The following is a 27941-nucleotide window of genomic DNA, read 5'->3' as shown; positions in this document are numbered from 1 at the left end:
ACACGCTCTCCACACATATGAGTCACTTCCGTGGAACAGACAGTAAAGAAAGCTGGGCTCGGAGACCAAGTATGGACAGCTGAGGGGAGGCCAATGTTCTGAAGAGCAAAGGCCCAGCAAACGAGAGAGCTGCTCTTTTTCACCCATCCTCAAGGTCACATGGGGGAATCACACGTTTAAATGGTATCTTTAATTCTGACAAAACCCAGAAAAGCTATAAAAACCAATTCAAAGCTATTTCATTATATTCAAACAGTATGTGTCTTATAACCAAATACGTAGACAGTGGTTAAGTAAAATACAACACATTATTAAAGATAAGTCAGAATTCACAGCTCCACAGAACAGACGACCCTGACTTTGGAAGTTCTTGCTTCTCTAGAGGGACCTGGTCCAAAGAGACTGCTGGGAGTGACGTCCGTCTGCCACTGCAGGCATCGTCGAAGAAGCAGATGCTCACTACTACCCCACCCCATGGCAGCAGACACAGCAGGGGGTCCGTGGACCTCGTCCTCCTCTGGCTCTGGCTCAGCCTGGCATGTGTTCCTCCCTGGAAGTCCTTCTGGCCCAGCTCCCCTAGGCTTTATGCCTGTGGCCCATCCACCTTCCAACTAAGACAAACCCCTAAGCTTAACTACACATTCTTTATTTTTTTAAATTTATTTTTAAAGATTTTATTTATTTATTTGACAGAAATCACAAGTAGGCAGAGAGGCAGGCAGAGAGAGAGGGGGACGCAGAATCCCCGCTGAGCAGAGAGCCCGATGCGGGGCTCGATCCCAGGACCCCGAGATCATGACCCGAGCTGAAGGCAGAGGCCTAATCTGAGCCACCTGGGTGCCCCTGTACTTACACTTTCTTTACTAGAAATGTTAACCCCCCTTTCTAAGTGGGCTGATTACTTTCTGGAGGATCACCATCTCCTTAGTGGTCCAGCACACAGCACTATCTTAACCACCTGCCCCAGACTGTCTTTTCCCATAGGCCCTGTTACTTTTTAGTCTCGGATTCTGCAGAACACATGGTCTTTTTTCAAAACATACATACGGCATTATAGCTGAAACACCTGCACTTGTGTGAGCTTAGATTTTTATATTTGGGGTTTTTTTTTTTTAATGTAATTAAAAAAAAAATATTTTATTTATTTGACAGACAGAGATCACAAGCATGCAGAGAGGCAGACAGAGAAGGGGAAGCAGGCTCCCTGCTGAGCAGAGAGCCCGATGCGGGGCTTGATCCCAGGACCCTGGGATCATGACCTGAGCCGAAGGCAGAGGCTTTAACCCACTGGAGCCCCCAGGTGCCCCTATATTTGGGTTACGTGTGGGGACTCGGCTCTACTCAGGGAGAACTCCTGTAGCATGAGCACCTCAGCACGGAGAAAGCCATATTATAACATTAGTAACACAAATGTGATTGCGTTTATAATTAGAAAGTTTTATTAGAACTCTTTCAAGTAGAGCAAAAAGCCCCGTGAACAAAAGACTCTGGGTATACCTTGCTAACTTGCTAAGTACAATCCTATTTGTGACAGGATTATAAAAGATGGCCACAGTTGTTTCTCCCCTGTGAGCCTCTAATTGTTGGAATATATAAATGCAAAGATCATTTCAGTTTGGTTCAGGTAAAGTCAGCAGCTTAAGGCCTTATTTTTGGAGAACAGATACCTCCGTGTCATGAAACTAGGGACATCAGAGATCTAAAATTCCAGTTAACTCCTTGGAAACGTAAATTTCATAAATACTCAATGTAAAGTCGGTCCTTAGGAGAAAAAATTCCTAAATGATAAATGAAGTTTTAAAAAATACAGGTCATTTTTCCTTGTTTCAATCATTAAACTTAAGTTAAAAATGTTTTCACACCAGAAAGTAAAAGTGATAAACGATTTAACAAAGAAAAACCAGATTCTGAAATAAATAGTATTTGTTCGAGTCAACGTTCAGTCGTTACTGTGGGTATTTAAAACAACTCCTACACAACCTAACGGATAGCACAGGTTACTTTCAAGAAGCACACACTGGAAAGGCAGAGCAGGGTGGCTGGCCCTGAGCCTTGACCTCTGACCCCGCGGGCAGACCCCAGTCGGCCTGTGAGACAACATTCAGTGCCACCAGGGACCAATGACAAACTGAACTAGGGACTCCCTGACTCTATGTCCAAATCTTAACATTGAATCTACAAATGATAAAGTCATTCTCAATGTCTTCCGGCAGATATATAGGCTTAAAGAAATTTAAATATTGAATTTTCAAATTTCTAATATAGATCGGGGAAACAACCAGATATAGCGTCAGGGTACACAGTGGGAGCAGTTCAGAAACAGTTCTGCACCCAGTGGGTGGCGGGCAGGGGGCGGGGTCACAGGCCAGCAGCACCTGCCATGAGAGGCAGCAGAGAAAGCCTGGGTCACTTCCCCACTCCTCACGCTGTCACGGCTGTGAGAATCTGGCCCTGGGGCCCCTGGTCAGGCCACTCCAGGTAATCGCGCAGCCCAGCTCTCCCCAGACCACCTGGAAGGAGGCTGACCCAAGCTCACTCAACTAAACACACTTAACACAGTACCCAGTACGAAGCAAGCACAGACCCCACGGTTTTAGTTACTGCAGGTTCCACTGTCACCCTGTCCTTGGGGTAAAAGCAACTTCCCAGTGGTCCTGAGGGGAGTTTAAACATCCCTCCTTACACTTTCCATGTGGTGAGCAGACAGGCCCAGGGCTGCCACGGCACGAGCCCACCACATGGCAAAGTCACCTGACAACCAGGCAAACCACTGGGAGAATCCATGAAAGAAACTATGGGTTCAGGCACGTCAGACACCAGAACCACCTCTGAACCGCCCAGCTGCATCAGGCAGTCTGTGTTACGTATCTGTCACCTGAAAGCGAGTCCCAATCAGCAACGTGAGGGAGCGTGAGAGGGACTGGTTTGATCATCCGTTGCTCTAAACGAGTCCTTTAATAGATGCAGGGTACCTGTGTGCATGATTCGGAGACTCCACTGTAGAAGCTGTATCTGAAACTTATCATCGCCAAGGCCAACCATCACGACGTCCTTACAGACTGTCAGGTAGGTCTGCAAGAGACACAGATGTACTGGTGTGACTTACCAAGAAACTGAGAGCCACAAAAGGGGAATAAACCCAGCCTGGTTAAGCTTCTAACATCTGGCTGGACTACTAGTTAGCTCCTACAGCAAGGATTTATAAAGGTGTTTTACAAGGGAATTTTCTTAAAGATACATTGGTTCTCATTTTTATTTCCATAAGAAATCTGGAAACCCATTTTATGTCATTCCACAAACATTAATGAAAACCTATTACATGCAAGCTGTAGAACTCCGTGAGAACTACGTGGTGTACGTGCTGGAAAAGGACAGACTCTGGACGTTGAACGGACACCACACCACAGAAGAGCGACACCACGTCCAAAGTCACAGCTTTGAAACAGAGAGTGTGGAAGCACACGCTTGGGGAAGAGAAGGTTTCCATGTTGTAGGACTTCTGACCTGGATGATCTGCTGATAAACGACCCTGTGAAGCTTGAGATATTCTTCTTCTTGATCTTGGATAAAAGACAGAACTTTGTTTTCTAACCAAAACCCAGTGTCTTCCAAAATGGACAGGTAAACCTTCCCTTCCGAGCAGAACTGTCCGACAGCAAAAAGACAAATCAGTAACAGGACCAGCTTTGCCAACGGGCTCCGAGCTCGTCGCGCAGCCAGGGCCAGACTCACCTGGTGCTGCAGGTGAATGCTGAGCCGGCAGTGGAGGCTGAAGGCCCGCAGGGCCACCGCTTCGCTGAAGTTGGGAGGTTTTCCACCCGGCAACTGTAAAACGGATTCCAGATCCGCCTGCAAAGTACGAAAGTCTGTGGCCGTGTTCCAGCTTCTCAGTCACCACCCACGTGTGGCCGCCACACCGTGAGCACAAGCTGCAGCGACCACTGGAAGGGAACACTGGGACGGTGGAGGGGCTTTAGTGACACCACAAAACCATCCGAGAAACGTAGTTCTCCCCTGCTCTCCCCCACAGATGCTCCGTTCTATGCTATTCATGTAATTTACTATTTTTGGTTTTTAATTTTAATTTTAATTTAATTTTTATTTTTATTTAAATTCTAGTTAGCTAACATATAGCATAGTATTTGTTCAGGAGCAGATCCTCCCTTCTAAAGGACAAGATAAAAACTCCCACAGTTACTGCTCAAGGAACTATCAGGATTAAGAACGCAAAGCATTTGCCTCTGGAGCAAACTGTGACCTGCTCCCAGCCGGGGACTAGGAGCACAGACCGTCCCAGGAAAGAGCAAGGCAGGCAGCTCCCCCCAGTAACAATGCTCTCACACCCAGGCAGGGCCAGAGCCCCAGCCTGCCCACAGTTCCCTAACCCCGTACCCAAAAAGGAGTCCCTTTGTGCTGGGAAACGGCTGGGAGTCCGTGTCTGGCTGTCATATGGAGAGGGAGGAGGTCCCATCAGCATTAGTCGGTGGGGCTATCATCTGTGCCCCTACTAGGAAAGTCTGAATGGGAATGCACCTGCGCATCTTTCCCAGAGCCCACAGGTAGCCCTACCTGGGACAGCAGCACAGCCAGTGCCCCACGTTAGTTAGTCCAGGGGCAAAATCCCAGCACCTCCTATCCAGGCCTGGCCGCCAGGCCTGCCCCACTTCTTCCCCTGGACAGCTGACACCTCCTTCTCCTCCTTCAGACCTCCCCCTCCCCTTCCCGATCTGACCCAGCTGCGAAGCAGCTCTGGCCCTGGTGTGACCCACCCCAGCGACGGTCACAGAGGCGGTCTCTGAGGGCTGGCCCTGGAGATAGCCAGAGAGCCAGGAAGGAAAAAGGAAATACCAAATTCACAGGAAACACCCTCCAAAGTTTCCTAGAAACGCCTGCCAAGGACTGTGAGGGGAAGCTAGTGTTCCCGTCTCCACGCGAGAGAAGCGTGGGGAGAAGTCACCCTACAGACAGGTGTGCTCTGAGGGCTGCCCACGGGCCCAGAAGCCGCAAAGGGCGCCCCTTCGCCCTGCCAGTGATTCACCTGCGTTTCCTGTCCTGGTCTGCAAACAGGAAGTGCGTTAGACGGCTCTCAACTCCTTTCCAGCAGGAAAAACTTTATACTCCAAGTATGAGAAACGTAAATCTTACTTTGTCTCTCGCACAAGTGACTCACACGGACTCGCTTGCACGGCGTCCGTGCTGCTCCACAAAGTTACCTTGGACAGTTCGAGCGCTCTCAGAAGGTGGCTGAGCTTCTTCTGGGGAGCAGAGAGCAGGCACTGCCGGTTCTTCGGGTGTGTCAGCAAATACTCTAGGTAAGCCAGGGCCAGCTCCGGTTTTACCGGGCGTGTGTCATGGATTTGCACTTTCCGTTTAGATGCTGACTTACTCTGAAAGAACAGAGCCATAAACTGACAATTAAAACACATGCTCTGGGCACCCGGGTGGCTCAGTCGTTAAGCGTCTGCCTTCGGCTCAGGTCGTGATCCCAGTGTCCCGGGATTGAGCCCCGCATCGGGCTCTCTGCTCAGCGAGGAGCCTGCTTCTCCCTCTGCCCCTCACCCCACTTACTCTCTCTCGGTCTCGCAAATGAATAAATAAAATCTTAAAAACAACAACAACAACAACAACAACATGTTCTCAGGAAAGCATACGATCTCTAACACACACATACCATCATTCAGCAATTTTAAAGAAACGTGACAGAAATATACCTTGCTCTGGGGCTGTTCTTCTGGCAGCCAGTCACAGATGAGTTCCAGAATGTGTCCCACGTGTCCCCAGGAGCAGAGACAGTCCAGCAAAGTACTGTAGCGCTTGTCTGCTTCTCCTTCCTCTTGGTTTCTTAACGTGGAAATCACACCACAACTGAAAATGTCAAATACATAAAATGAGATCTATCATTTCAGTAACAGCTTCCCATTCCTCAAAAAGTTGAAAAAAAAATAAGGAAGCTAAACACTGAGGATACATAAGGCTCTCTTATCGTAGGAACTCTGGGACACTCTCCACCGCAGGAACACACAATTTCCCGCAATTACCACACAGGGTAAGTTCCAACACAAAACACTGAGTCTGTCCACGGCCTGAGAACACGAAGTCACGGCAGCCTGATGCGAGTTTTAAGTTACCAAGGACACGCCAGGTCCGTAAACCCCCTGCTTTTCTGTTCTCTGTCATCTCCATCGGACTCTAGAGCAAAGATGCCTAGCTTTTTGGAAATAATTTTTGCTTAACCTCAAAACATTAATATTTTTCATAAATGTGAATAAAAATTAGTCTTTTTTACTGAGATAATAACCAACACTCTAGAACAACACCATGCAGTGAAAAATACAACATGAGCACAAAAACAAGCAACTTAGGTCATTTAAAATTTTCTAGTAGTTACCTTTAAAAAAGGAAAGAAAAATAGGTACAGTTAATTTCAATATTATGTCTTAACCAACCCGTTGTCCCCACAGTGTTGTCTGCAGGTAGAACAACAGAAAACCACCAGCTCCTCACATGCGGGGGCTCCTCCATGCTGGGCTCGCGCCCGCTCTGCACCCTCCGAGGGCACCCTGCACCCTCAGCACGTCTCAGCCCAGGAGGCACCGTGCCAGGCACACGCAGGCAGCACGCCTCCGAAGTCCCTTCACACTGGCCTTGACAAACACCCCTGATTTTAAAGGGACAAATTTTAGCTCACGTCGGCTCTTCCTATATTCCTGAGCAACTCCGGCGCCCACAGGGAACCGCATCCTGCTGCGTCCCCGCCACCACTGAGACCTTAACGCGGAAACGTGACACTCTGCTGAATGTCACGTTAATAACTGAGCACAACGGCAGGGTTCCCACTCACGACCCCTCCGAGAGAGAGAGGATACCTGAATGCGGGCACAGCAGAGGCTGGCATAAAGGACATGAGCATGAACAAAGGGACCTTGCAGCGGTCATCCTGAAAGCACAAAAAGAGGGAAAAAAGGGTATTTAAACCAACGACATTTTGAAAGGCTGTCCACACAACTTCCTAATAACCCATCTTCAGAGCTGCTCGGCGGGAACTAGAGCACTCCTTTCAGTGTTCAATGGGAACCTTCAACCTACTGGTAAGCCTCATGTTCGAGAAGAAGTTTCAAAGTTTTAAATGACATTTTACCACTTTGTGCAATGTTTTCATTGGTGCAAATATTTATTAAGTCCCTACTGTGTATGAACTGCCAAGCTAGATCCTGGGGGGTGCATCAGTATGCAGAGTGGACAATAAGTTCTTGGCTTTCAAGGCACTGACTTCTGTTTTACAAACAATACTGAGGGGCGCCTGGAGGACTCAGTGGTCCCAGGGTCCTGGCATCGAGTCCCACGTCGGGCTCCTTACTGAGCAGGGAACCTGCGTGTCTCTCCCTCTGCTGCCATCCCCCGCTTGTGCGCTCGCTCTCGCTCTGACAGATAAATACATAAATAAAATGGTTTTTTTAATTTAAAAAAAATACTGATGAAAGGAGAAAAAAGTTAACTGTACACTTGGTATCCTAAATAAATGTCAAGAGAATGAAATAGAGACAACTTTTTCCATAAAATAAGAAGAAAATCTTTGGGAAGACAAAGAGTTTATGGACAGTGCACAGGCTCGGGAGCCACCAAGCCAACTCTTGGTCCGACCAGACCCCACAGTTTTACCAGCCGGGTCGGCAGGGAGCGAGGAGGCGGGACAGAGGTCCGTCTCCCCCTCTGCAGGAGGGGAGGGCACCGCTGGAAGGACTGTGTGAGGCACAGGGCAGCACCCGTCCGCGGTGGCGCCGAAGCAGCCAGAGCCACACCATAACCCCAACAGTAGACCCGGCTCAACCAAACACAGTTAGTAGAAAATATCCCTGGTTGACTGGGAGAATAAGAGATGGTCGACCAGGGGCGCCTGGGTGGCTCGGTGGGTTAAAGCCTCGGCCTTCGGCTCAGGTCATGATCCCAGAGTCCTGGGATCGAGCCTCGAGTCGGGCTCTCTGCTCGGCAGGGAGCCTGCTTCCTCCTCTCTCTCTGCCTGCCTCTCTGCCTACTTGTGGTCTCTGTCTGTCAAATAAATAAAATCTTAAAAAAAAAAAAAATTAACAATTTTCCCCAAAACATACATGAGACAGAACCAGGGTCAACATCGAAATCTGATCTGTACTTCCTCCGCATTCAGTCGGCGTGGGCCCACCCCCTCCCCAACTCCCAACACAAAAATTGTGCTCTTACGGTTACAAAAGTAGACTGATAATTACCACCAATTCCGCCCTCTCTGGATGACAGACTGTTCATTCATTTATAGAGGGGACCACAATGTTCTCGGAGCAACTGAGTACAGAGCAGCTCTCTTGCCAGAACCGTTTGAAATTAACTGAATTAATTAACTGCCTCCCTTGGGCCCCCAGACACCTGCAGGCCGTGATGCTCATCTCTCTTCTCACCCAGTACTCCATGGGCGTCTGTGTTGTTGTCTGAGACTTTTGAGAGAACGCTGGCTTCTCAGTCCCGTGTAACTATGTGAGCTTTGCAGTGTACGAACGACTTCGGCAAGCTACATTATTTACCTTCCTCAACAGGTCGCAGTTGCATTTGAGGAGCACAGTGAAGCCCAGAGACTTGACAGTCACGGAAACGTGGCTCAAACAGCTAAGGGATCAAGGCCATACAAGCAGTTTTGGAAGAGCCAAAAATAAAACTCATCGAGAAGGACAGTTCACGAAACCTAGGACCAATCTGTACTCAAACCACGCTTTCTCTATAATTGGGAGGACATTTTCATCTCTAGCTCAGTCTTTTCTCTACTTGCTTTGGAAAAATGAACTTCCCTCTGAAGTAAAAAGTCAAGAAACTTCACCCAGTCAGAAGTTCCATGCATGGTTCTGCCCGCAGACACACCGCACACCCTTCGGAAGCCCACGGGCGTGCGGTGCGCCATCAAATGCCTCAGAGCGTCCACAAAACCCAGCCACTGTGGTATCGTGTTCGCCCACTCTTCCTTCTCAATTCCCAGCTGATCAAACTAAATTCTCAAATGGTGTCACAGACCACTGAAGACAGAGAAACCGAGCACTTCCCCGCACATTTCCCTGAGTGCTGGGGATAGGAGGCGGGAAGACGTGATCTCCACCCTCTGGAAAGGCTGGAGGCTACTGCCCTGCCAGGTCAGCACTGGCTTAGCACCGCCCCCCCTTATGGAGGACCAAGCAGGTCCTGCCGGGTGAGATGTGGGGCACCTCGGCCAATTCTGCACAAAAGCGATCTTACGCGGCGTGCGATGGTGAGCATCTCACCGTGAAGACTTTCAGGTACTCAGGGAGCACGGAAGCGAACTTGTTAATGGTGTAGACTCTGGCCTCCTTATTATTCTCCATACTTCTGTGAATACTCTTCCAGAGAATCACGACGATCTCTAACAAACCCGCCATAGATGCGACGTCACTCACAGACAGTGTTTTGTCCAGAACCTAAGATAGGAATAATCTGATTGTGAATCAAGTCATGGCAACTACTGTAACAACTCTAACTTTAAAAGTGCATTTCAGAATTCCAAACCTGCAGCAGAAACGTAAAGCATATCAAGTCTATTTTCATTTCATGAAAATGATTTTATCTTCTATTTGAAAATCTCTAGTAGAGGTAAATGCCTTTAAAAGCCCACTCCAGAAATAAATGCTAAATGAACCCTATATCCTTTCAATCAACACTTTATATGAATCAAAAACCATCTAAAAATCAAAATGTATAAACTATTGTCTTTAGGGACACAATATGCGAGTAAAGAGCATATTTCTACTATATCTTCTGAATTGTTGTAAGATGTCACTTTTTTTAATTAATTATTTTTATTAACATATAATGGATGATTAGTCCCAGGGGTACAGGTCTGTGAATCGTCAGGCTTACACATTTCACAGCACTCACCATAACACATACCCTCCCCAATGTCCATAATCCAGCCACCCTGTCCCTCCCCCCACACCTCCCAGCAACCCTCAGTTTGTTTTATGAGATTAAGAGTTTTATGTTTGTCTCCCTCCTGATCCCATCTTGTTTCATTTTTTCCTTCCCTTCCCCCAAAACCCCGCACCATTCCTCATGTCAGGGAGATCGTATGATAATTGTCTTTCACTGATAGACTTATTTCGCTCAGCGTAATACCCTCTAGTTCCATCCACATCGTTGCAAATGGCAAGATTTTAGGGGGTTCTTTTTGATGGCTGCAGAGTATTCCATACATCACATCTTTATCCATTCATCTGTTGATGGACATCCCGGTTCTTCCCATAGTTTGGCTATTGTGGACATTGCTGCTATGAACATTCGGGTACACATGCCCCTTCTGTTCACTACATTTGTATCTTTAGGCTAAATACCCAGTAGTGCAACTGCTGGGTCATAGGGCAGCTCTACTTTCAACTTTTTGGGGAACCTTCATGCTATCTTCCAGAGTGGCTGCACCAGCTTGCATTCCCACCAAGAGTGCAGGAGGTTCCCCTTTCTCCGCATCCTCGCCAAGCAAGATGTCACTTCTTGCCATAAACTTTGATGTGAACAGACTGGGGGCGAGGAGGGAGGGATTTACCTAGATGTGATTACTACTGAAACTCAGCTACAAACTCAGCCCATCAGACCACCCCAGGCTGTCTCCCGCCTCTCCACCTGCAGGCCTGGTGAGGGCTGATGGTGACCAACTCTCACTCAATCTCTGGCTTCCTTAGTTTGCTCTAAAATGACACATCGTTCACATCTTCTGAGCTTCTGGCCCTGAGCAATATTCGCTGCTGTGTTCTGAGTGCTCCACCAAAGCCACAAGCGTACTCCGGCAAGTCTTCTGCACAGAACACAATCAGCTCACACACACACTGATGGGAGTGTGCTAGCCAACCCTACGACAGGACTGTACCAAAGACAGTCTGAACCTGCAAAGAGCCACTACAATTTCCTGAAAAGCGATTACGTTGAAATGCAAAAGAAGATTCATTTCGGGCACCGGTACTGTTATGCTATCTACTCAAACACAATGGAAAAAGATAGTTTAAAAGAAAAGAAACTTGGGGCTCCCAGATGGCTGTCAGTAAAGCATGTGAGTAGTGATCTCGGGGTTGTGAGTCCAAGCCCCACATTGGCTGCAGAGTTTACCTAAATAAATAAACTTTTAAAAAAAATAAAAGAAATTTAAGGAATACACAGAAAAAGCAAAGGTACTTTCTACATAAAGCTAGATTTTTCTTTTCTTTTCTTTTGAAGATTTTATTTATTTATTTGACAGAGAGAGATCACAAGTAGGCAGAGAGGCAGGCAGAGAGAGAGGGGAAAGCAGGCTCCCTGCCGAGCAGAGAGTCCGATGCGGGGCCGATCCCAGGACCCTGAGATCATGACCTGAGCCGAAGGCAGAGGCTTACCCCACTGAGCCACCCAGGCGCCCCAAAGCTAGATTTTTCATTATGCACTTAATATTCTGAACGAGCTATGGACAAATTTAAAAAGAAATAAAACTACTAAAGGCTTAGAAACTACTGAAAGAACAAGTAACAGATTGACGAAATTCCATTCTGCAATTAATTTTACTTTTTCCCATTCCAATGTTTAGCACAACAGCCTTATCATGAAAGTCTCATGAAAAAGTTACCACTACTTCCTTACAAAAATGTGTTAAGTTTCTAAGCTGGAAGCCAACTTTTTATTTTAGCAGAGAACATCTTTGATTTTTAGTAGTTAGCAATTAGAAAAAGTAAAAGAACAACTTTAAAAATTTTGCTTTTAGCCATGTAAACATTCCTGGAACGAGAATATCCACATGACAAAGTGTATTTCTTATCTAGCATAAACTATAATGGACCTACATATTTCTAAACTCTTGTGTTTTCAAATGGTACAGAAACTGACCGAAAGTGTTATAAGATGCAAGCGTTCTCAATAACACCTAAGTTTTTAATACTGGGGTGGAGGGTTCCATCAAAATTTACAAATTTTGTAATGTAAAATGTAACAGCCTCTCAACGAGTACATCACAAACTATGTCTCTGCTCTTCTGCAAAACTGTTCTCACCGTCACTCTGAGCTCACAGTGGTGGCCCTGAGAGAAGCTGTGCTCGCTCCTGTGCTCCACTCCCACCGTCTCCCACACCAAGACCGGACACTCCAGAACCATGGAGTGAGGCCGCAAGGCTGGCCTCTCCATCGGAGGTTTCTGACGATATAAGGCAACGCGGTCACCTTCCTGAAAAGCTCTGCCTGTACAATCTGCACACTGAGGGGAAAACCCTGAAGAGAGGAACTTAAATTCCACCCCAAATAAAAGCAGAACCAACTCTAAATGCCCTGGGTGTCAGGCTTTCCAAACCTAGGCTGAGGTCTGTGGGTGGTTGTAACTACTAGCCGGGGTCCACGGTCAGGATGAAACCCAGTTCCACTCTTTCTGTGCATTTTTCTCCTTGATTCCACACCTGTGTCTCTGACTGGGATAAAGACGAGGACTTGTTTTAACAGGGTCTAGGCTGGTGGAGTGGTAGCCTTCCAGCTGTGAGCCCACGGGCACAAGTGTCCCTGGGATGTGTGCAGGAGTCGTGAGGCCAGCGTGAGACCTGTGAGCCAACCAGGCAATCTCTCTCCGAGAAAAAGCCTGTGTCAGAGGCGGTGGGATGCAGGCTGGGACTGAGGCAGGGTCAGGTTGATGAAAGGACCTCACCTTGGGGCCTACATGCAGGACTAGGTCTCAGCAAAAGGACAGACTGTTTCTTGCAACTCCTTTGAAGGGCTGGTTACCTAATCTATTTGTGTACTACAAAACTACCCCCAAGTTTTAGTTTAGATGTACATGAGCGTGAGAGCTTGTTTAAAAGCTTAAGATACTGCTTATAAATAATGTGTCTGAGTCTTCAATTTCTTGTAAGTGGTCACTCTGGATTCTGAAGAAATAACAGCTAACCAGTCCCTTTAACTCCTTTTTAAAAATTTTTCAACTTATTTTTTAAAAGATTTGTCTATTTGAGAGAGAGTGTGTGTGCACGCGCACACACAGGCAGGGGAAGGGGCAACGGGAGAAGGAGAGAGAGAATCTCAAACAGACCTCCCAGCTGAGAGCAGAGCGGACTCACGTTCCGTCCCATGACCGAGGTCATCACCTGACCCGGAATCAGAAGTCGGAGGCTCAACCGCACTGAGCCACCTGGGGCCCCAATCTAATTACCTTTTAAGAGACAATTCTAGGGGTACTTGGGTGGCTCAGTTGGTTAAGTGCCTTTCGCTCAGGTCACGATCCTGGGGTCCTGGGATAGAGCCCCACATCGGGCTCCATGCTCTTTAGGGAGTCTGCTTCTCCCTGCTTCTGCCTCTCCCTGCCACTCCCCCTGCCCCTCCTCCTGCTTGTGCTCTCTCTTTCTGAAAGAGGAGGAAGAAAAGGAAGGAAGGAGGGAAGGACGGAGGTAGGGAGAGAGAAAAGACAATTCTAAATAAACCTCACTCCTAGAATTCAACCCCCAGATGTTTCTAGTAGAATCTCACAGCAGTGACTATGAGTAAATCCTGAACACTAACACCCATTAATTACAGAAGACGGTAAGACCCAGAATCCAATCCAGGTGTACGCTACACCCAGGCGGAACTGAAATATACAGAGAAGCCTAAGGCAGAGAAAATTTGGGACAAGGCGTTACCGGTAATAAATTTTCCTCTGTATTAAATCCTACCCAAACTCCACAATGAACTACAAAGGATACAGAGCAATTCTTTCAAAAGCATTATTTACGATCCCCTACAATAATCCACTGAATTATCTATCAATACTGAAGAAATAAACGGGAAATCAAATATTGCCAATGTAACAGTCTACGGAAATGCCAGAGCTCTGCCCCTCTCTAGCCACGGGGCACGGGGGCCTTTCTCCCTTGAGGTGACATGGCCAAGCCTGACCACACTCACGTTCTCCTTCTCCCTCTCCTCATGGCCCTCGTGGCCCTCGAGCACAGCCCTCCGGATGCAGGCGTTTAAGCAATGGCGAATCACGTGAATCAGTTTCGCTAAAACGTTAAAACAAATCAGTAATTAATATACATGTTTCTTCAACAGAAATATTTAACAGTAAAATCAGAATCCCAAACAAGTAAAAGTACTATTTTAAAGGAAATCATTAGGAAATGCACTAAAAGCGTGAAGCTGATTAGCACGAGCCGCGCGGAGGCCACGCGACATTGACGACGCGCTGGGGAGGCGACATGAGGGGCGCTGAGCCGCGGGCGCCCGCACCTATGTTCGTGCAGGCGGTGTGCTCGTGGGCGTGCTGGTAGAACCTCCTGGCGGCCGCGTGGTTCATCTGCAGCAGCGCGACGCAGCGCTCACACCACACGTCCTCCGGCTGGTTCACGGGCAGGAAAGAGTTGAAGATGAGGCGCGCCAGGCGCTGGGACACGGGCCGGGAATCGGACTCCAGACGCACCAAAATGTGCTCCATGGGGCAGATTTTCCAAAACTGCGTACAGCACACACACAGGAAAGAGTCAACTGCCTCTGTAATCTTGAAATACTTTAAGCAAAATTTCCTAAGAAAAATCAAAAAGGAACTAATCTTTATATTCAAGAAAACTCATTTTAAATGACTGGACCAGAAACCGTGACTCTTCCGTAGAGAAATTAGAATAAATCCATATTTTAAAAAGCACTGACTTATAAGGAAACAAAGTAGAACACTGTTGGGAGGGTTAATTACAACGAATTAGTATCATGCTTGGTGTAAACTCTCAAATGATAACTATAATTACCAGTCTCATAATTTAAAAACTTCCTAAAACACCATAACTTTTGGTGCATTAATGTGAAAAGTGAAGAGAAAAATTTACAACAGTTTTGACACAGAAAGCTAATGTGGATACGCCATTCTCTATGGCAGAGACACAGAGACATCACTCCTGAACCCCAGGAGCACCTGACGTGGCCCACGGCCCATAACAGGCAGCCCCCTCGGGCGCATCACTGCCTCCCCTCCCCGGGCCAGCTTGCCTGGATGACCACGCCAGCCTCCTCCTGCCCACCTTATGGCTGCTGTGCGACCACAGCTGTCCCAGAGTCCCTCTGCTCAAGAGCCTCAAAGTTGTCTACCGCCTGCAGAAGAGTCCCAGGCTTCCAAGCAAGACGTTCCAGACAAGAGAAACGTGGTAGTAGAAAGAAAACCAACTCCAGCGGTGAAGTGTCCCAATCCTGTCCTAGTCCCTTCTCCGCTGGCGATCCTGTGCAAACACCGACGCACGGCAGTCCCCTCCTCTGCACAATGAGGGAAATACCACCGACATGCATTCTCCTCAAGGACCTGGCTCTAACAATCTGTCCCCTTTCCAGTATTTTCAGCGGCAAGTTTGTCATCAGCACTTAAGTATTTTCGAGTCTCTCCAACTCGTAAAACAAAAGCCTCCCCCACAAAACTCTGCTCGAGTTTTCCGTCTCCTCGAAGCTCACCTTCCCTCCTGCCCCGGGACCTGTCTCAGCCCCCACCTCCACCTCCTCAGCCACTTACAGCCCCACCCACAGCGGCAGGGCTTCCACTCCCACTGAAATTGCTCACGCCAAGGTCATAATGACCCTCTATTGAAAATCCCAAAGAACACGTTCACACCTCCCCTTGCAGGAAATCCCTGAGCATCTGACGCGACGGGTCACTTCCCAGAAAACTCCTGGGACACTTCCACTTAGACACCTCTTGGTATTTTGGAAAAAGTTACTGGAGCAAAGACACCAAACACTTCTACTCACAGTGGTACTGGGGAGGCAAAGGCACCCCCGTGCTGTCAGCCGTGAGTCAGGCAGACAGGACGGTACGGTGGCCCAGCTCTCAGCTCCTGCCCCACCAGAGGCGGGTGGCTTCAGAGCGGAGAGCCCACTGTCAGCTAAGTACAAAGCTAAGTGAGCTGGCAGGTAGGCGACTGGAGACTTCTACTCAAGGGTGAGAGGCGGTACTTGCAAGGTTCAGGAGAAGAAGGCAGTGTTGAGTGTGATCCGTCCGGCGGCTCTAACGACGTCCCTCTTCCCTCACCTCCCCTGCTCCCTTCCTGCCCGCGTGTCAGCTCTGATGGGCTACTGGTCGTGTGGCTGTGGATGTGAGTGCTCTAAGGTGTAATCCTGAACACCACACCTGTGGCTAACAACAAAGCCAGCAAAAAACACTTGCCCGAACACTCAAGCACACCTAGCTTTGCAGTGAGATTTCACAACCACTGCAAAAGCAGATTCAACCCAAGACCAAAATGGCCAACGAATGGGCTCGCCATTCACCTGCTGCGCTGTGCTGCCCGCAACATCACAGAAGGTGGGTGACAACGGTGTGCAGCCCTGCGCTGACGCAGAACGGAGGCAGACGGCTCCAGAGTGCTGAGCCCCTCTGGCCGACAGCGCCCTCAAGAGAGCATCACAACGTCTCCACGCGAGGACTCGGGTCAGTTCTGCCGTTAGTAAATGCCAACTTCAGAACACGCACAGCCAAAGAAGGAAACATCCCGGAGAAAAGGGAAAGCCTCCACTTGAGAACTCAGGGAAGCAAGTCTCTTCAAGACTCGAGACCTCAGAGCTCCAACCTGGCTGCAGGAGAGAACCAAGAAACATCCCAGGTCCCAGCACAACAGCCCCAGCCAGCGCCAGCCTGAGAGGTTCTCCACGGTCTGTCCCCAGTCACAGGGAAAAGGCTGACTCCTGAGCCTTCATGGAGACTACACCATCTCGAATGCGAACTAGCCATGGGAACGATTACCAAAAGCCAAGGTTCCGGGGTGATTCTTACGACTAACATTTCCTGCACATCTTCCTTTCCAGAAACTCCCCATATTAGCTTATTTTTCTTTGATTCACTTTTCTTAAATAATGCAGAACAATTCTGATTGGCACGGGATTCTGTTATTGTTTCAATTACCCGAGGTTTTACTTTACCCAAACATATCACCAGCAGGTTGGTTTCTCTGAGAGACAAGACCACAGCAAATCGGTAACTGGTCTTTGGCTCCAACGTTGTGTGTGCGCTACTAACACAAACATGAGCGGTGTGCGACGGCGCAGCAGGGGACCCCAGTCGTTCCAACACCGTGGACGATCAGCCACTCCCACTTCCAGTTAGCTGCCTCTCGACCCTTCCCGAGATCTCACAGCTAAATTGCTCTCAGCCTGGCTTTTGAACAGGTAAGACTGAAGATGAAATAAGCACCGCAGTTCAACACTATGCTTTCTTTCTTGCTACTCTCCTACAATCCAAACTTCCCGGTCAAAGAACTTCTGTCCTCGTCTTATCTGGCCTCCTCCAATTGTCCTGAGTAGACCCACAAGTAAAGAGAAAACGCTCCTCTCTCCGTTCCTCGTCAGTCATCACAACAGTCCTCTGCACGGCAAACACCACACTAAGCCAAAAGTTCCACCTCAGATTCAGAACTACTGTTTTAATAAGCTGTTAATAGCAAATGGGGAAAAAATTGCAGCCGGCTGTTTTGTTAAAATGGACACGCAGATTCTAAAATACATGAGGAGACGCAGAAGACCTAGAGCAGCCCAACAGCGCTGCAGGAATAACGAAGCTGGGGCATGCGTGCTCCGGGACCTCACGGGGGCCTGCAGCAGCGCAGCCCGGGGCCTGAGGACCCACAAACACGTGAAAGGGCCACAGTGGAGCCCAGAGACAGACCGCATGCAGTCCAACGACTTCCAACAAAGTGACCACGGATAGACACTTGGGTGTGACTTGGGGCATGTGTGCTGAGGAGGTCATGTAAAATAGTCTTTGGTTTTTAGTTTTTAATAAAAACTCACAGTTCAAAATTCATAAAAACCATAAAAAAACAAAAAATATGTATTCTGGACTCCCCAGTCCCCCATCCCTAGACATCCAATCCCCCTCACCTCAGGCAACTGTTACTAATTTCTCATTTCCTTCTAGGAATGTTTTACACCATCTGAGCAAATACATACATATGTAGTGGTGGCCCACTATACACACATCTACACCTGCTTTTACTCTTATCCCCGTGGAATTCCCGCATGAGCTCATTCCTTTTCACGGCCACATGGCATTCTTCCATTGCATGAACACACCACAGGTCTGTGTGGCTAACCCTACACTAATGGATAGGACAGGTAGCTCCCAAATTCTATGCTGGGACAAACCAGCGTTTTAAAGTAAATTTCAGAAAAATACCGCATGGAAGAAGAAAAGATAGAGTGCTATCAAGTGAAGTTAAAAACCTTCTAACATTTTTTGTCAAAAACTGATAGGACTCAAGCTAAAAGAGTAGACCCTCACTTCAAAAGTTTACACCATGTTAAAATGTCCATCATAACACAATTATCTCCTTGCTTTCTTCTGTAAAAGGTGAAGGGAGTTCTCCCAGTAATATTTAAGTAGTTACTGAGTGACAAGTATTACAATATTTGAATAAAAGCTTTCACGGACAGGATAAAAATATAATTTAAGGTGGGGGCTGCTTACATTATCTTTCAAAAAGAAAGCACACATTGATGAGATTTCTAGGAACTTCAATGAAAATCACAAAATAAAATTTTATGATACAATAAATTGGCAGAATAGACCAATGACTGGTTTAAGTGTGATTACTAAGACTCTTGAATTAAAATTACTTTGTCTTCTTCAGTGATAAAGTCCTGCCTGTCCTACCTTAGCAGCCCGCACAGCCTTGACTTTCAGCAGCATGTCAACAAAAGCCACTCTCACTTTCTCCGAGTTGTCGTGGAGACTGTATTTCAGCGCTGGTAGAAGCTGCTCTAGTAACGGGTGGCTTAATTTGTTATCCAAAATTATTGGCAGACACTACCAAAAAGGAGAAATATAAACAGTTCAAATTCAGAACATAAACAATAAAAAGTTAAAATAATTCCGTTTCATCCTTATTCGTGAACTATTAGTGAAACAAATAAATATACCTACAGAAAGTAACACTTTTCTAAAAGGTTCATATAAAAAGCATACTTTTAATGAATTAGTGAAGTTTCAACACTGATAATCAGTTCATCCGTTGTTCTGTCCAAACAAAATTAAAGCAGTTACAAAATAATCCTGCAATGCTTTCTCTTAGCCAAATTTTAAGGGATTTTTAGAGATGAAAGACACAGAACTACTACTGGTGGAGAGAGCTCCAAAGCCAATTTGTGTCGGATCCAACAATCCTTTCACATTTTTTTTGTAGCCCATGAATTCTCTTATCTCTTGACTCCATCCTGCATGAAAGTCAGAGGGCACAGAGCCTCCCTATTGTAGGAACACAGCCACACACACCTCAGACGGGCGGTCGCGTGACCGGCCCATGCTCAGACCAGTCACCAGCTGGAAGATCTGATACACTCCACCTTTGCTTTCCATTTATTAGGAAAGAGGATTTTTTAAAGAGACCTCTTTTTTAGAGGAATTACAGTGGACACACAATGTGACACTCACTTCAGATGCACTGCATGGCGGCTCGACAATTCCGCACGTCATGCTGTGTTCATGATGGTAAGTGTCGTCACCACCTGCCACCACACATTACTATGATATTATTATCATTAAATAGGACAAGACCTTCTATTTCAACCATCATACTGAATTATTTATAGATAAGCTGACAGTTTCGAAGTAATCAATAGTGGGAGACAATGGACTGGCTAAAGATGAAGCCAGACCAGATGTGTCCCTGATAACCGCTGACACCGGATGCTGGGACAAAGGACAGTTCCGTAGGTTCTTGTTAAAAGTACATATGGTATACCAAAACAGTCAATTTTACTGTATAACTTAAAAAATTTTAAGTACCACACAACAAAACACTGTGCACCACCCAACCAGGCCATACACCAGAAACTGGTATTATTCAAGTAGGCCTTTTTCGTAGCCCACACTTTCAGTTTGGTTTTTAAAACTGTTACTTTGGATGTACAACAAAAATGTCCATAGTAGCATACCTATACAGTAGAATCACGGGTAATTTAAAAATTGTTCTTTCTCTGTATTTTCTAATTATTCTATGATAAATAAATACTGCTTATGTCATTTTAAATACTACCTTAAAGACAGAACAGCGCACGTCAGCTGAGCTTGTGTCAAATGCCAGTTCCCCAGTTACTTTCTTGAGGAGATCAATAAGAATGGTTGGAGGCATCATTTCCCAGTATTTGGATGTTATTTTACAAACACCAAGGATCCCTGTAGAACGGACCATTGGATAAGGATCTTCTAACAGGCTCTGTAAGTTGGAGGGGGAAAAGACTTAAAAATCTTAAATCAGCTCCTTTATACCAGTATTTGCTCTACACATTAGTACTCTATGCATTTACAATGTAGCAGACATTTCAAGTCACAGAAACACCGGTCCTAGTCAGACTCACATACCTCTTATTATTTATCATCTCTATAGCTGAGCACTTAAAGAGGAGAATCCAGACATGTGTGGGACCATATCTGTCAATTCCATCTACAGGACTTTGCCAACAGCAGAGTCTCAAATACCATCCCCACATTCAGTGAGGTACGCAGACAACGATCCTACAGACACAGCCTACGTAAACCACTTTTTTGAATTTCTAAAAATGCTGTAAGGCACTAAGCCCAGAATAAGGTAAATCTACTTAACGAATTAAACCAGGAAATGGTGATCAGTGGTTGCTAACAATACAAAAAGATGGGACGCCTTGGGGGCTCAGTGGGTTAGGGCTCTGCCTTCAGCTCGGGTCGTGATCTCAGGGTCCTGGGATCGAGCCCCACATCAGCTCTCTAGTCGGCAGGGAGCCTGCATCCCTTCCTCTCTCTGCCTGCCTCTCTGCCTACTTGTGATCTCTCCCTCTCTCTGTCAAATAAATAAATAAAATCTTTAAAACAATTATTAAAAAAAAAGAGAGAGAGAGAGGGCACCTGGGTAGCTCAGTCGATTAAGTGTCTGTTTCTTATTTCATCTCAGGTCATGATCTCAGGGTTGTGAGATCGAGCCCTGTGTCAGGCCCCACACTGGGTGCAGACCCAGCTTAAGATTCTCTCTCTGCCCACCCTCCCCTCCGACCCTCCCCTCCTCCTCCCTTCCACCCTCTTTAAAAATACAACAAGAAACAAGATATTGTAGATCTCGGGGCGCCTGGGTGGCTCAGTGGGTTAAGCCTCTGCCTTCGGCTCAGGTCATGATCTCAGGGTCCTGGGATCGAGCCCCGCATCGGGCTCTCTGCTCAGTGGGGAGCCTGCCTCCCCCCCCCCCGCACCTGCCTGCCTCTCTGCCTACTTGTGATCTCTGTCTGTCAAATAAATAAAATATTTTTTTAAAGATTTTATTTATTTATTAGACACACAGAGAGAGAAATCACAAGTAGGCAGAGAGGCAGGCAGAGAGAGAGGAGGAAGCAGGCTCCCCGCTGAGCAGAGAGCCCGATGCCAGGCTTGATCCCAGGACCCTGGGATCATGACCTGAGCCGAAGGCAGAGGCTTTAACCCACTGAGCCACCCAGGCACCCTAAATAAAATTTAAAAAAAAAAAAGAAAAATAGTGTATATCTCTGGATGGAAGTACACAACAGCTCCATGAAGAATCTGACACAACAAACAAAATCCCCACAAAAATAACTGATCAACTCTAAGCTACTGATATCCAGGAAAGACAAAAAGCAGAAGAACATCGTAACACCACCACAGGGATATGTTCCAGAATGCGGGGCGCCTGGGGGGCTCAGTCAGGTGAGCCTCTGCCTTTGGCTCGGGTCATGATCCTGGAGTCCTGGGAACGAGTCCCATATCGGGCTCCCTGGTCAGCGAGGAGCTGCTTCTCCCTCTGCCTCCCTGCCCCCTGCTCTCTCACTCACATTCATGCTCTCTCTTAAGTAAATAAATATTTTTTTAAAATGCAAGAAACAAAATAATAATTTGGCTTCTTCAACAACAAAAATAGTAAGCCAGAGAGATAGAGAGAGAGAGACTGAGGCTACTGGACTTATCAGTACTGGGTCTTATCAATATAGTGGCTGATCACTGCGCGGTTCTTACTTAGACACAGACTCAAAACGGGGAAAAGTGTCATTGAAGTATCACTCAAAAGCAATGACACTAGGATGCCTGGCTGGCTCAGTCAGGGGACCATGTGACTCTTGATCTCAGGGTCATGAGTTCAAACCCCATGTGGTGTAGAATTTACTTAAAATAAGAATTAAAATTTTTTGTGTGTTTAAAAAAGAAAACGCCCAATATTTGACAGCATTAAGGAATTATTTTTCATCTTTCTTTAGTTGTAATGATGGTACGATTATGCTTTTTAAAAAAGCCCCATGTTTTAGCGACTCTTATGAAGCATTTAGAGTTAAAATGATGACACCTCAAATCTGCTTCGAAATCAGAAGAAATAGGTAAGGCTCGGGTCAGTAAACACGGACACGGAGACAGTCAATACTGAAACTGCATGCAGTTTTACAGGGATTCAGTACACCAGACTCTCTATGATCACATGCAGACTTTTCTATTACAAAAGTTTAAAAGCACAAATAATTCTTACTCTGTAATGAGGGGGAAATAAAGTCTTAAAGTTAGGATAAGCACTTACTTCCTCTCCCCAAAGTCTGACCAAAATGACAAGGTCGCAGAAATAGCAACATTGGAAATGAGGGATTGTTTTTTAATATTTTGTTCATTTATTTTGGGGGGGGAGGGAGAGTGCGAGGCAGACTCCCTGCTGAGCAGAGAGCCTGACACGGGGCTCGATCCCAGGACCGAGATCATGACCTGCGACAAAGAGGCTCAACCCACTTAGCCACCCAGATGCCCTACAATGAGGGATTTCTACAAGAAGGAAAGTAAAAACAGACTTCATGGAAGGAAGAGCAGAAACAGTTGTGACCCAGACATTCCTACACTCTTCCAGAGCTCACACTTGCCCAAACCTGGTGTCATAAACACAGACGGTGCAAGGGCTCCTGAGAGCTCCCTGCATTTGCTCCCACCGTAAACCACCTGCCAGGGAAGAGCTCTCAAAAAAGGCCCTAGGGGAACAGAGATGCTTAGAAAAGCCAGCAATAACTCAAATATCTCCACAGAGGAAAGAAGAAAGGAGAGAAAGCCACCAGGAGGGGAGTCCCCTCCCTATCTGGTCACCTTGGGGTCACTGGCCTGCCTGTCCCTCAGCCACAGAACTCGAGGGGAACCCCATCTGCTGAGAAGCCCTGTCACCCTGTGCAGAACCACAACACAACCCACTTACCAGTCCCAACATGGTCTATTCCTTAGACTCTAACAAAGACTCGGCATCTCTTTTAGGTCTTTTCTCTAAGGAGAATTTTCCACTCCTATATACGTTTTACTTTTCACAGTAAAACATTTAATAGGTCCTGCTTCTTAAACTTATTAACATGTACATATTACACATTTGCTAAAATTACATCAGCCTTCGTAGCACGGTAACATTTTTACTCGTACAATACTTTTAGCAACCATAATGTCCTGATAGTAAGATTTCCACAATTTACAATACCAGTGATTTTTAATGGAATAGAAAGAAAGTCACACCATTCATTAGCCAACATCTCCTAACATCCAAGCTGCCAAGCATTTGACAGTATCTACATCTCGAAGAGACCACCAGCTCCCTCCACACCTTTCATCTGCCACATCAGTATCAGACTCATCTCCATAACTTCATTCTGGTTTCTAGTACAAGAGACACAGGATTCACCAATATGTTCCCAATATGCTGTTACATAATTGCATCACTTTACATATTTTTAATGTTCCTATGGACAGTAATAACCACTGTCACTTTTTCTACACAATATTTTTTATTTTAATTCCAGTGTAGTTAACACAGTGTTGCATTTACTTCAGGTGTACAATATAGTGATTCGACAATTCTACGTATTACTCAGTACTTATTTTTTTCTTTTTAAGATTTTATGTATTTGACAGAGAGAGACACAGCAAGAGAGGAACACAAGCAGGGGGAGTGGGAGAGGGAGAAGCAGGCCTCCCATGGAGCAGGGAGCCTGATGTGGGGCTCAATCCCAGGGTCCTGGGATCATGACCTGAGCCAAGGGTAGACACTCAACCGACTGAGCCACCCAGGTGCCCCATTAGTCAGTACTTACGAAGACAAGTGCACTCATAACCCCCTTCACCCGTAACCACTGTCATCTTAATGTTAGGGACTGAGCTAAAAATGTTTTATATGTAACTTTTCATTGAGATCTTATCAGAGAGGTTTAAAGAAGAAACTGTGGGGGCGCCTGGGTGGCTCAGTGGGTGAAGCTGCTGCCTTTGGCTCAGGTCATGATCTCAGGGTCCTGGAATCGAGCCCCACATTGGGCTCTCTGCTCAACAGGAAGCCTGCTTCCTCCTCTCTCTCTCTCCCTCTCTCTGCCTACTTGTGATCTCTGTCAAGAAAATAAATAAAATCTTTAAAATGAAAAATAAAAAAAATAAAGAAGAAACTGTGGGGAGTGGGCTACAAAACAAGATGTGCGACCCCACGCTCTCAGGGCTCAGGAGCCCCGGCCGGACACCCACGGAGGACTGCTCGTGTGCTCCACTCAGGGGCAGGAGGGCCTCCGCACACATCCTATGAGTCTGAGAAACGGCAGGTCCAATGTAGGACCCGCGTGCCGGCTGGACAGGCGGCACACACTCCGTCACCACACCCCAGGCAGACACGTAGACCTTTGAAAACGTAAGTGTCACTGATTTGGACACCTGGGTTAAAAAGAGCAAACACTGGGGTACTTGGATGGCTCAGTCGGTGGAGTGTCTGACTTTGGATCAGGTCGCGATCTAAGGGTCCTGGGATCAAACCCCAAGTCAGGCTCCCCGCTCAGCAGGGGGTCTGCTTCTCCCTCTCCCTCTGCCCCTCCCCCAGCTCATGCTCGCTCACTCTCTCTCTCAAATAAATAAATAAAATCTTTATTTAAAAAAAGAGAGAGAAAAAGAAAAAAGAGGAAACGTTTTTCGTTTTTTGGCTAAAAACTATCAAAATCTAGCTTTGATTTGCCCACCAACATTAGCCCCACAAAATTAATGATTCTCAAGGGGAATTCTAAGTAAATATGCATGCGGCCAAGGCACTTATAGCAAAACACGAATGACTGTCATCTAGGTGCATGTGCATCTACAGGCAGGCGTGTGGGTATGTATGTGCACACATGTATGTACGCGCGCAGGGCTCAGTCTACACATACTAGTTACACTATTATTTCAACTTGCTACATGCGTGAGATTTTTCATTCAACAAACAAACAAACAAACAAACAGGGGCACCGGGGTGGCTCAGTCCGTAAAGTGTCTGACTTTGATCTCGGGGTCCTGGAGCGGAGCCCCGCACTGGGCTCCGCACTCAGCAGGGAGTCTGCTTCTCTGCGCTCTCTCTCAAAAAAAAAACAAAACAAAACAAAACAAAAAAAACCCCTGAAACTTCAAACAAACAAACAAAAGGAAGTGCTATAGGAATGTCATGGATAACCAACTTTATCATGGCATTTTTGTTATCACTTCCTAAAATTTTATTCTACTAATTACAACAATAAATAGTATATTTTAGCTTATGTTAGGAAGCACTGAAAATGTAAGGGAACATAGAAAAACAAGCAGAGGCTAGCACTTTCCAGCCAGGGGGGAAACCTCCACAGCACCCGACCGTTCTCACGTCTCATTTGACAAGTTGCTGCGACGGGCGCTCACAGGCTCGCCTGAAGACAGCACAGTGCGTTTATCCACACTGCTCCACGGGCAACACCAGCATGACCGAAGCACAGAGAGAGACCCAGAAAAGCGACTTGCCCAAAGTTACACAACTATCAACAAGTGGAATCAAATCTGCGTGGGACCTACTGTAACCACAGGTCACACGGCCAACCTGTGCTGGGGAGATAAGAATATGCGTAAATGTTGAAAACCATATAGATTAATAAATAATGAGATGTTCCAAAGGTGACAAAGAGAAAAAGAATAAAACACTATTGGGTCCGCGCTGTCACCAGAGGCGCCGGGGGGACATGGATTTCTGTGAAGAATGTCACGATCTGGAAAGCCTGCCATCCGACGGCAGCACACAGGTAGTTACGGGGGAAGCCAGCACCCACACCAGGCCCAGAGGGAGGGGACATCACAGGGGACCAGCCACATGCAGTACGTACATAGAGCTCTTCAAACTGCTTCTGAATTTCACTGTCCATTTCGACAGCACTGAAATTTGGATCTCTAACAGGAAATGCTTCAATGAACAACAGGGCAGCGTTCGCCCGGACTTCAGAGTTTCGGGCCTAGAATAAGGAGAGTGTTTCAGGGTCAAAGGAGCAAACATTCAGAGGCTTCCAGGCAGATTTTCTAAATAATGCTTCTGAAGTATCTTAATACAGACTTACAAATTAAAGACAACCACAATCTTTTAACTTTTAACTGACCGAACTTAGACCTTCCATGAACTAAACCAAACTCTTGGCTCAATAATGACTGATATTCAAAGACCCAGGGGCACCCGAGTGGCTCAGCTGGTTAGCATGTGACTCTTGATCTCAACTCAGGTCTGGATCTCGGGGTCTTTAGTTCAAGCCCCACACTGGGCTCCATACATGGAGCCTACTTAAAAAAAAGAGAGAGAGAGAGTACAAACCATGTGTTTTGGGGGCACCTGCAGGGCGTAGTGGGTTAAGCTTCCAACTCTTGCTTTCAGCTGAGGTCATGATCTCATGGGTCACGAGAATGAGCCCACACTGGGCTCCCTAGTCAGTGGGGCGTCTGCTTGAGATTCTCTCCCCTGACTCTTCCCCTACATATTCTCTCTCTAAAACACATAAATCTTAAAAAAAATAAATAAATAAAGACCCAATTCCTCGCCTCAAAGTCCACCTTCTGTCACTAAGAAACGGTGACTCTCTCTCTCCCAACACTAGACTTACCATGGTGAAAATTACTCATGTTCACTCCGGCATGGAGTGAACCTGGAAGGTTGTCATCCTGTGTGTCAGTCGTCTGCAGAAGGTCCTGAGGGCCAGGATGGCCCACCTCAACTATGCAGACCCACAACATTTCCACTGGTTTGCGTGGCATGACAGACCCCCTTTCCACTGTTTAGGCTCTGAAAGCAATTCAGAGTCCCAGTCTAAAAGTCCTAAAAATGTTTTTAATAAAAGAAAAAGACACTTATCCCCAAATTTCACAAAGCCCCCAGCTTCCAGTCTTATTTATACTGCCTTATCACAATTCTGAATTAGAGCACAATAAATCCCAAACCATAGTTAGCATGCGCTCAACACAGACGGATGTCAAATAGCTGTACCTTTAGTCCTCTCCAGAGGATGGGTTTGTATAACCTGTAGAGCATCTCTTCCACTCCCTGACGAACTTTCTTTTGATGATGAAAATAACTCAGCACCTAAGAACAAAGAGAAGAAAAGAAAGGTAATGTTGTTTTGGGGCATCTAGGGGGCTCAGTCATTTAGCCTCTGCCTTCGGCTCAGGTCATGATCCCAGGGTCCTGGATCAAGCCCCACATCGGGCTCTCTGCTCAGCGGGGAGCCGGCTTCCCCCTCTCCTTCTGCCTGCTGCTCCCCCTGCTTGTGTTCCTTCTCTCGCTGTGTCTCTGTCAAATAAATAAATAAAATCTTAAAGAAAGAAAAAAAGGAAAAAAGGTAATGTTTTTAAAGAGAGCATTTAAGATCCTACTTTGAAGAGAGGCAGGTGGTCCTCTCCACCAAAGAGACCCTCGTGCTTCACAAGTGTTGACAATCCTTTCTAAGAGAAGATACCATGATAGATGTACTGACTGTACTAGACACGTGAGAGAAATCACATGAAAGAAGCCGATGGCAGAAATAAAAAAGATCAATGACCTTGGGTTATAAAAGGTTTGGGTTGTAGTTTCTACTCTTCTACCAACAAATAACCTCAAAACAAGTTCACTGAGACTTCTAACACTCAGGGTGAAGTAGAAATGGAGTGTGTTTAAAGGAGCCACCCTGAATGGTCTCTATGGCCCCATCTGGCTCCAAAATGA

At 46.5% G+C, this 27941-nt stretch overlaps 1 protein-coding gene across 1 annotated transcript in view; it reads right to left on the bottom strand.

The window, feature by feature from the left end:
• NCAPG2 (non-SMC condensin II complex subunit G2) overlaps positions 1-27941 on the bottom strand; it is a 62416-nt gene that overhangs the window by 14908 nt on the left and 19567 nt on the right. The window contains exons 9-21 of the mRNA XM_032840176.1: positions 27225-27320; positions 26083-26208; positions 20004-20183; positions 18623-18775; positions 14230-14452; positions 13906-14003; positions 9276-9449; positions 6867-6937; positions 5712-5865; positions 5214-5387; positions 3733-3849; positions 3505-3645; positions 2973-3072 (exon numbers count right to left, since the gene is read on the bottom strand). Of these exons, the coding sequence (XP_032696067.1) occupies positions 2973-3072; positions 3505-3645; positions 3733-3849; positions 5214-5387; positions 5712-5865; positions 6867-6937; positions 9276-9449; positions 13906-14003; positions 14230-14452; positions 18623-18775; positions 20004-20183; positions 26083-26208; positions 27225-27320 (1807 nt within the window). The remainder of the gene's footprint in view (positions 1-2972; positions 3073-3504; positions 3646-3732; positions 3850-5213; positions 5388-5711; positions 5866-6866; positions 6938-9275; positions 9450-13905; positions 14004-14229; positions 14453-18622; positions 18776-20003; positions 20184-26082; positions 26209-27224; positions 27321-27941) is intronic.

The sequence above is a fragment of the Lontra canadensis genome, unplaced genomic scaffold, assembly GCF_010015895.1.
Source record: "Lontra canadensis isolate GAN:19392208 unplaced genomic scaffold, GSC_riverotter_1.0 scaffold111, whole genome shotgun sequence".
NCBI classification, from domain to species: domain Eukaryota; kingdom Metazoa; phylum Chordata; class Mammalia; order Carnivora; family Mustelidae; genus Lontra; species Lontra canadensis.
Note: the sequence above shows the minus strand (reverse complement) of the source record. Positions and strands in the feature narration are given on the sequence as shown.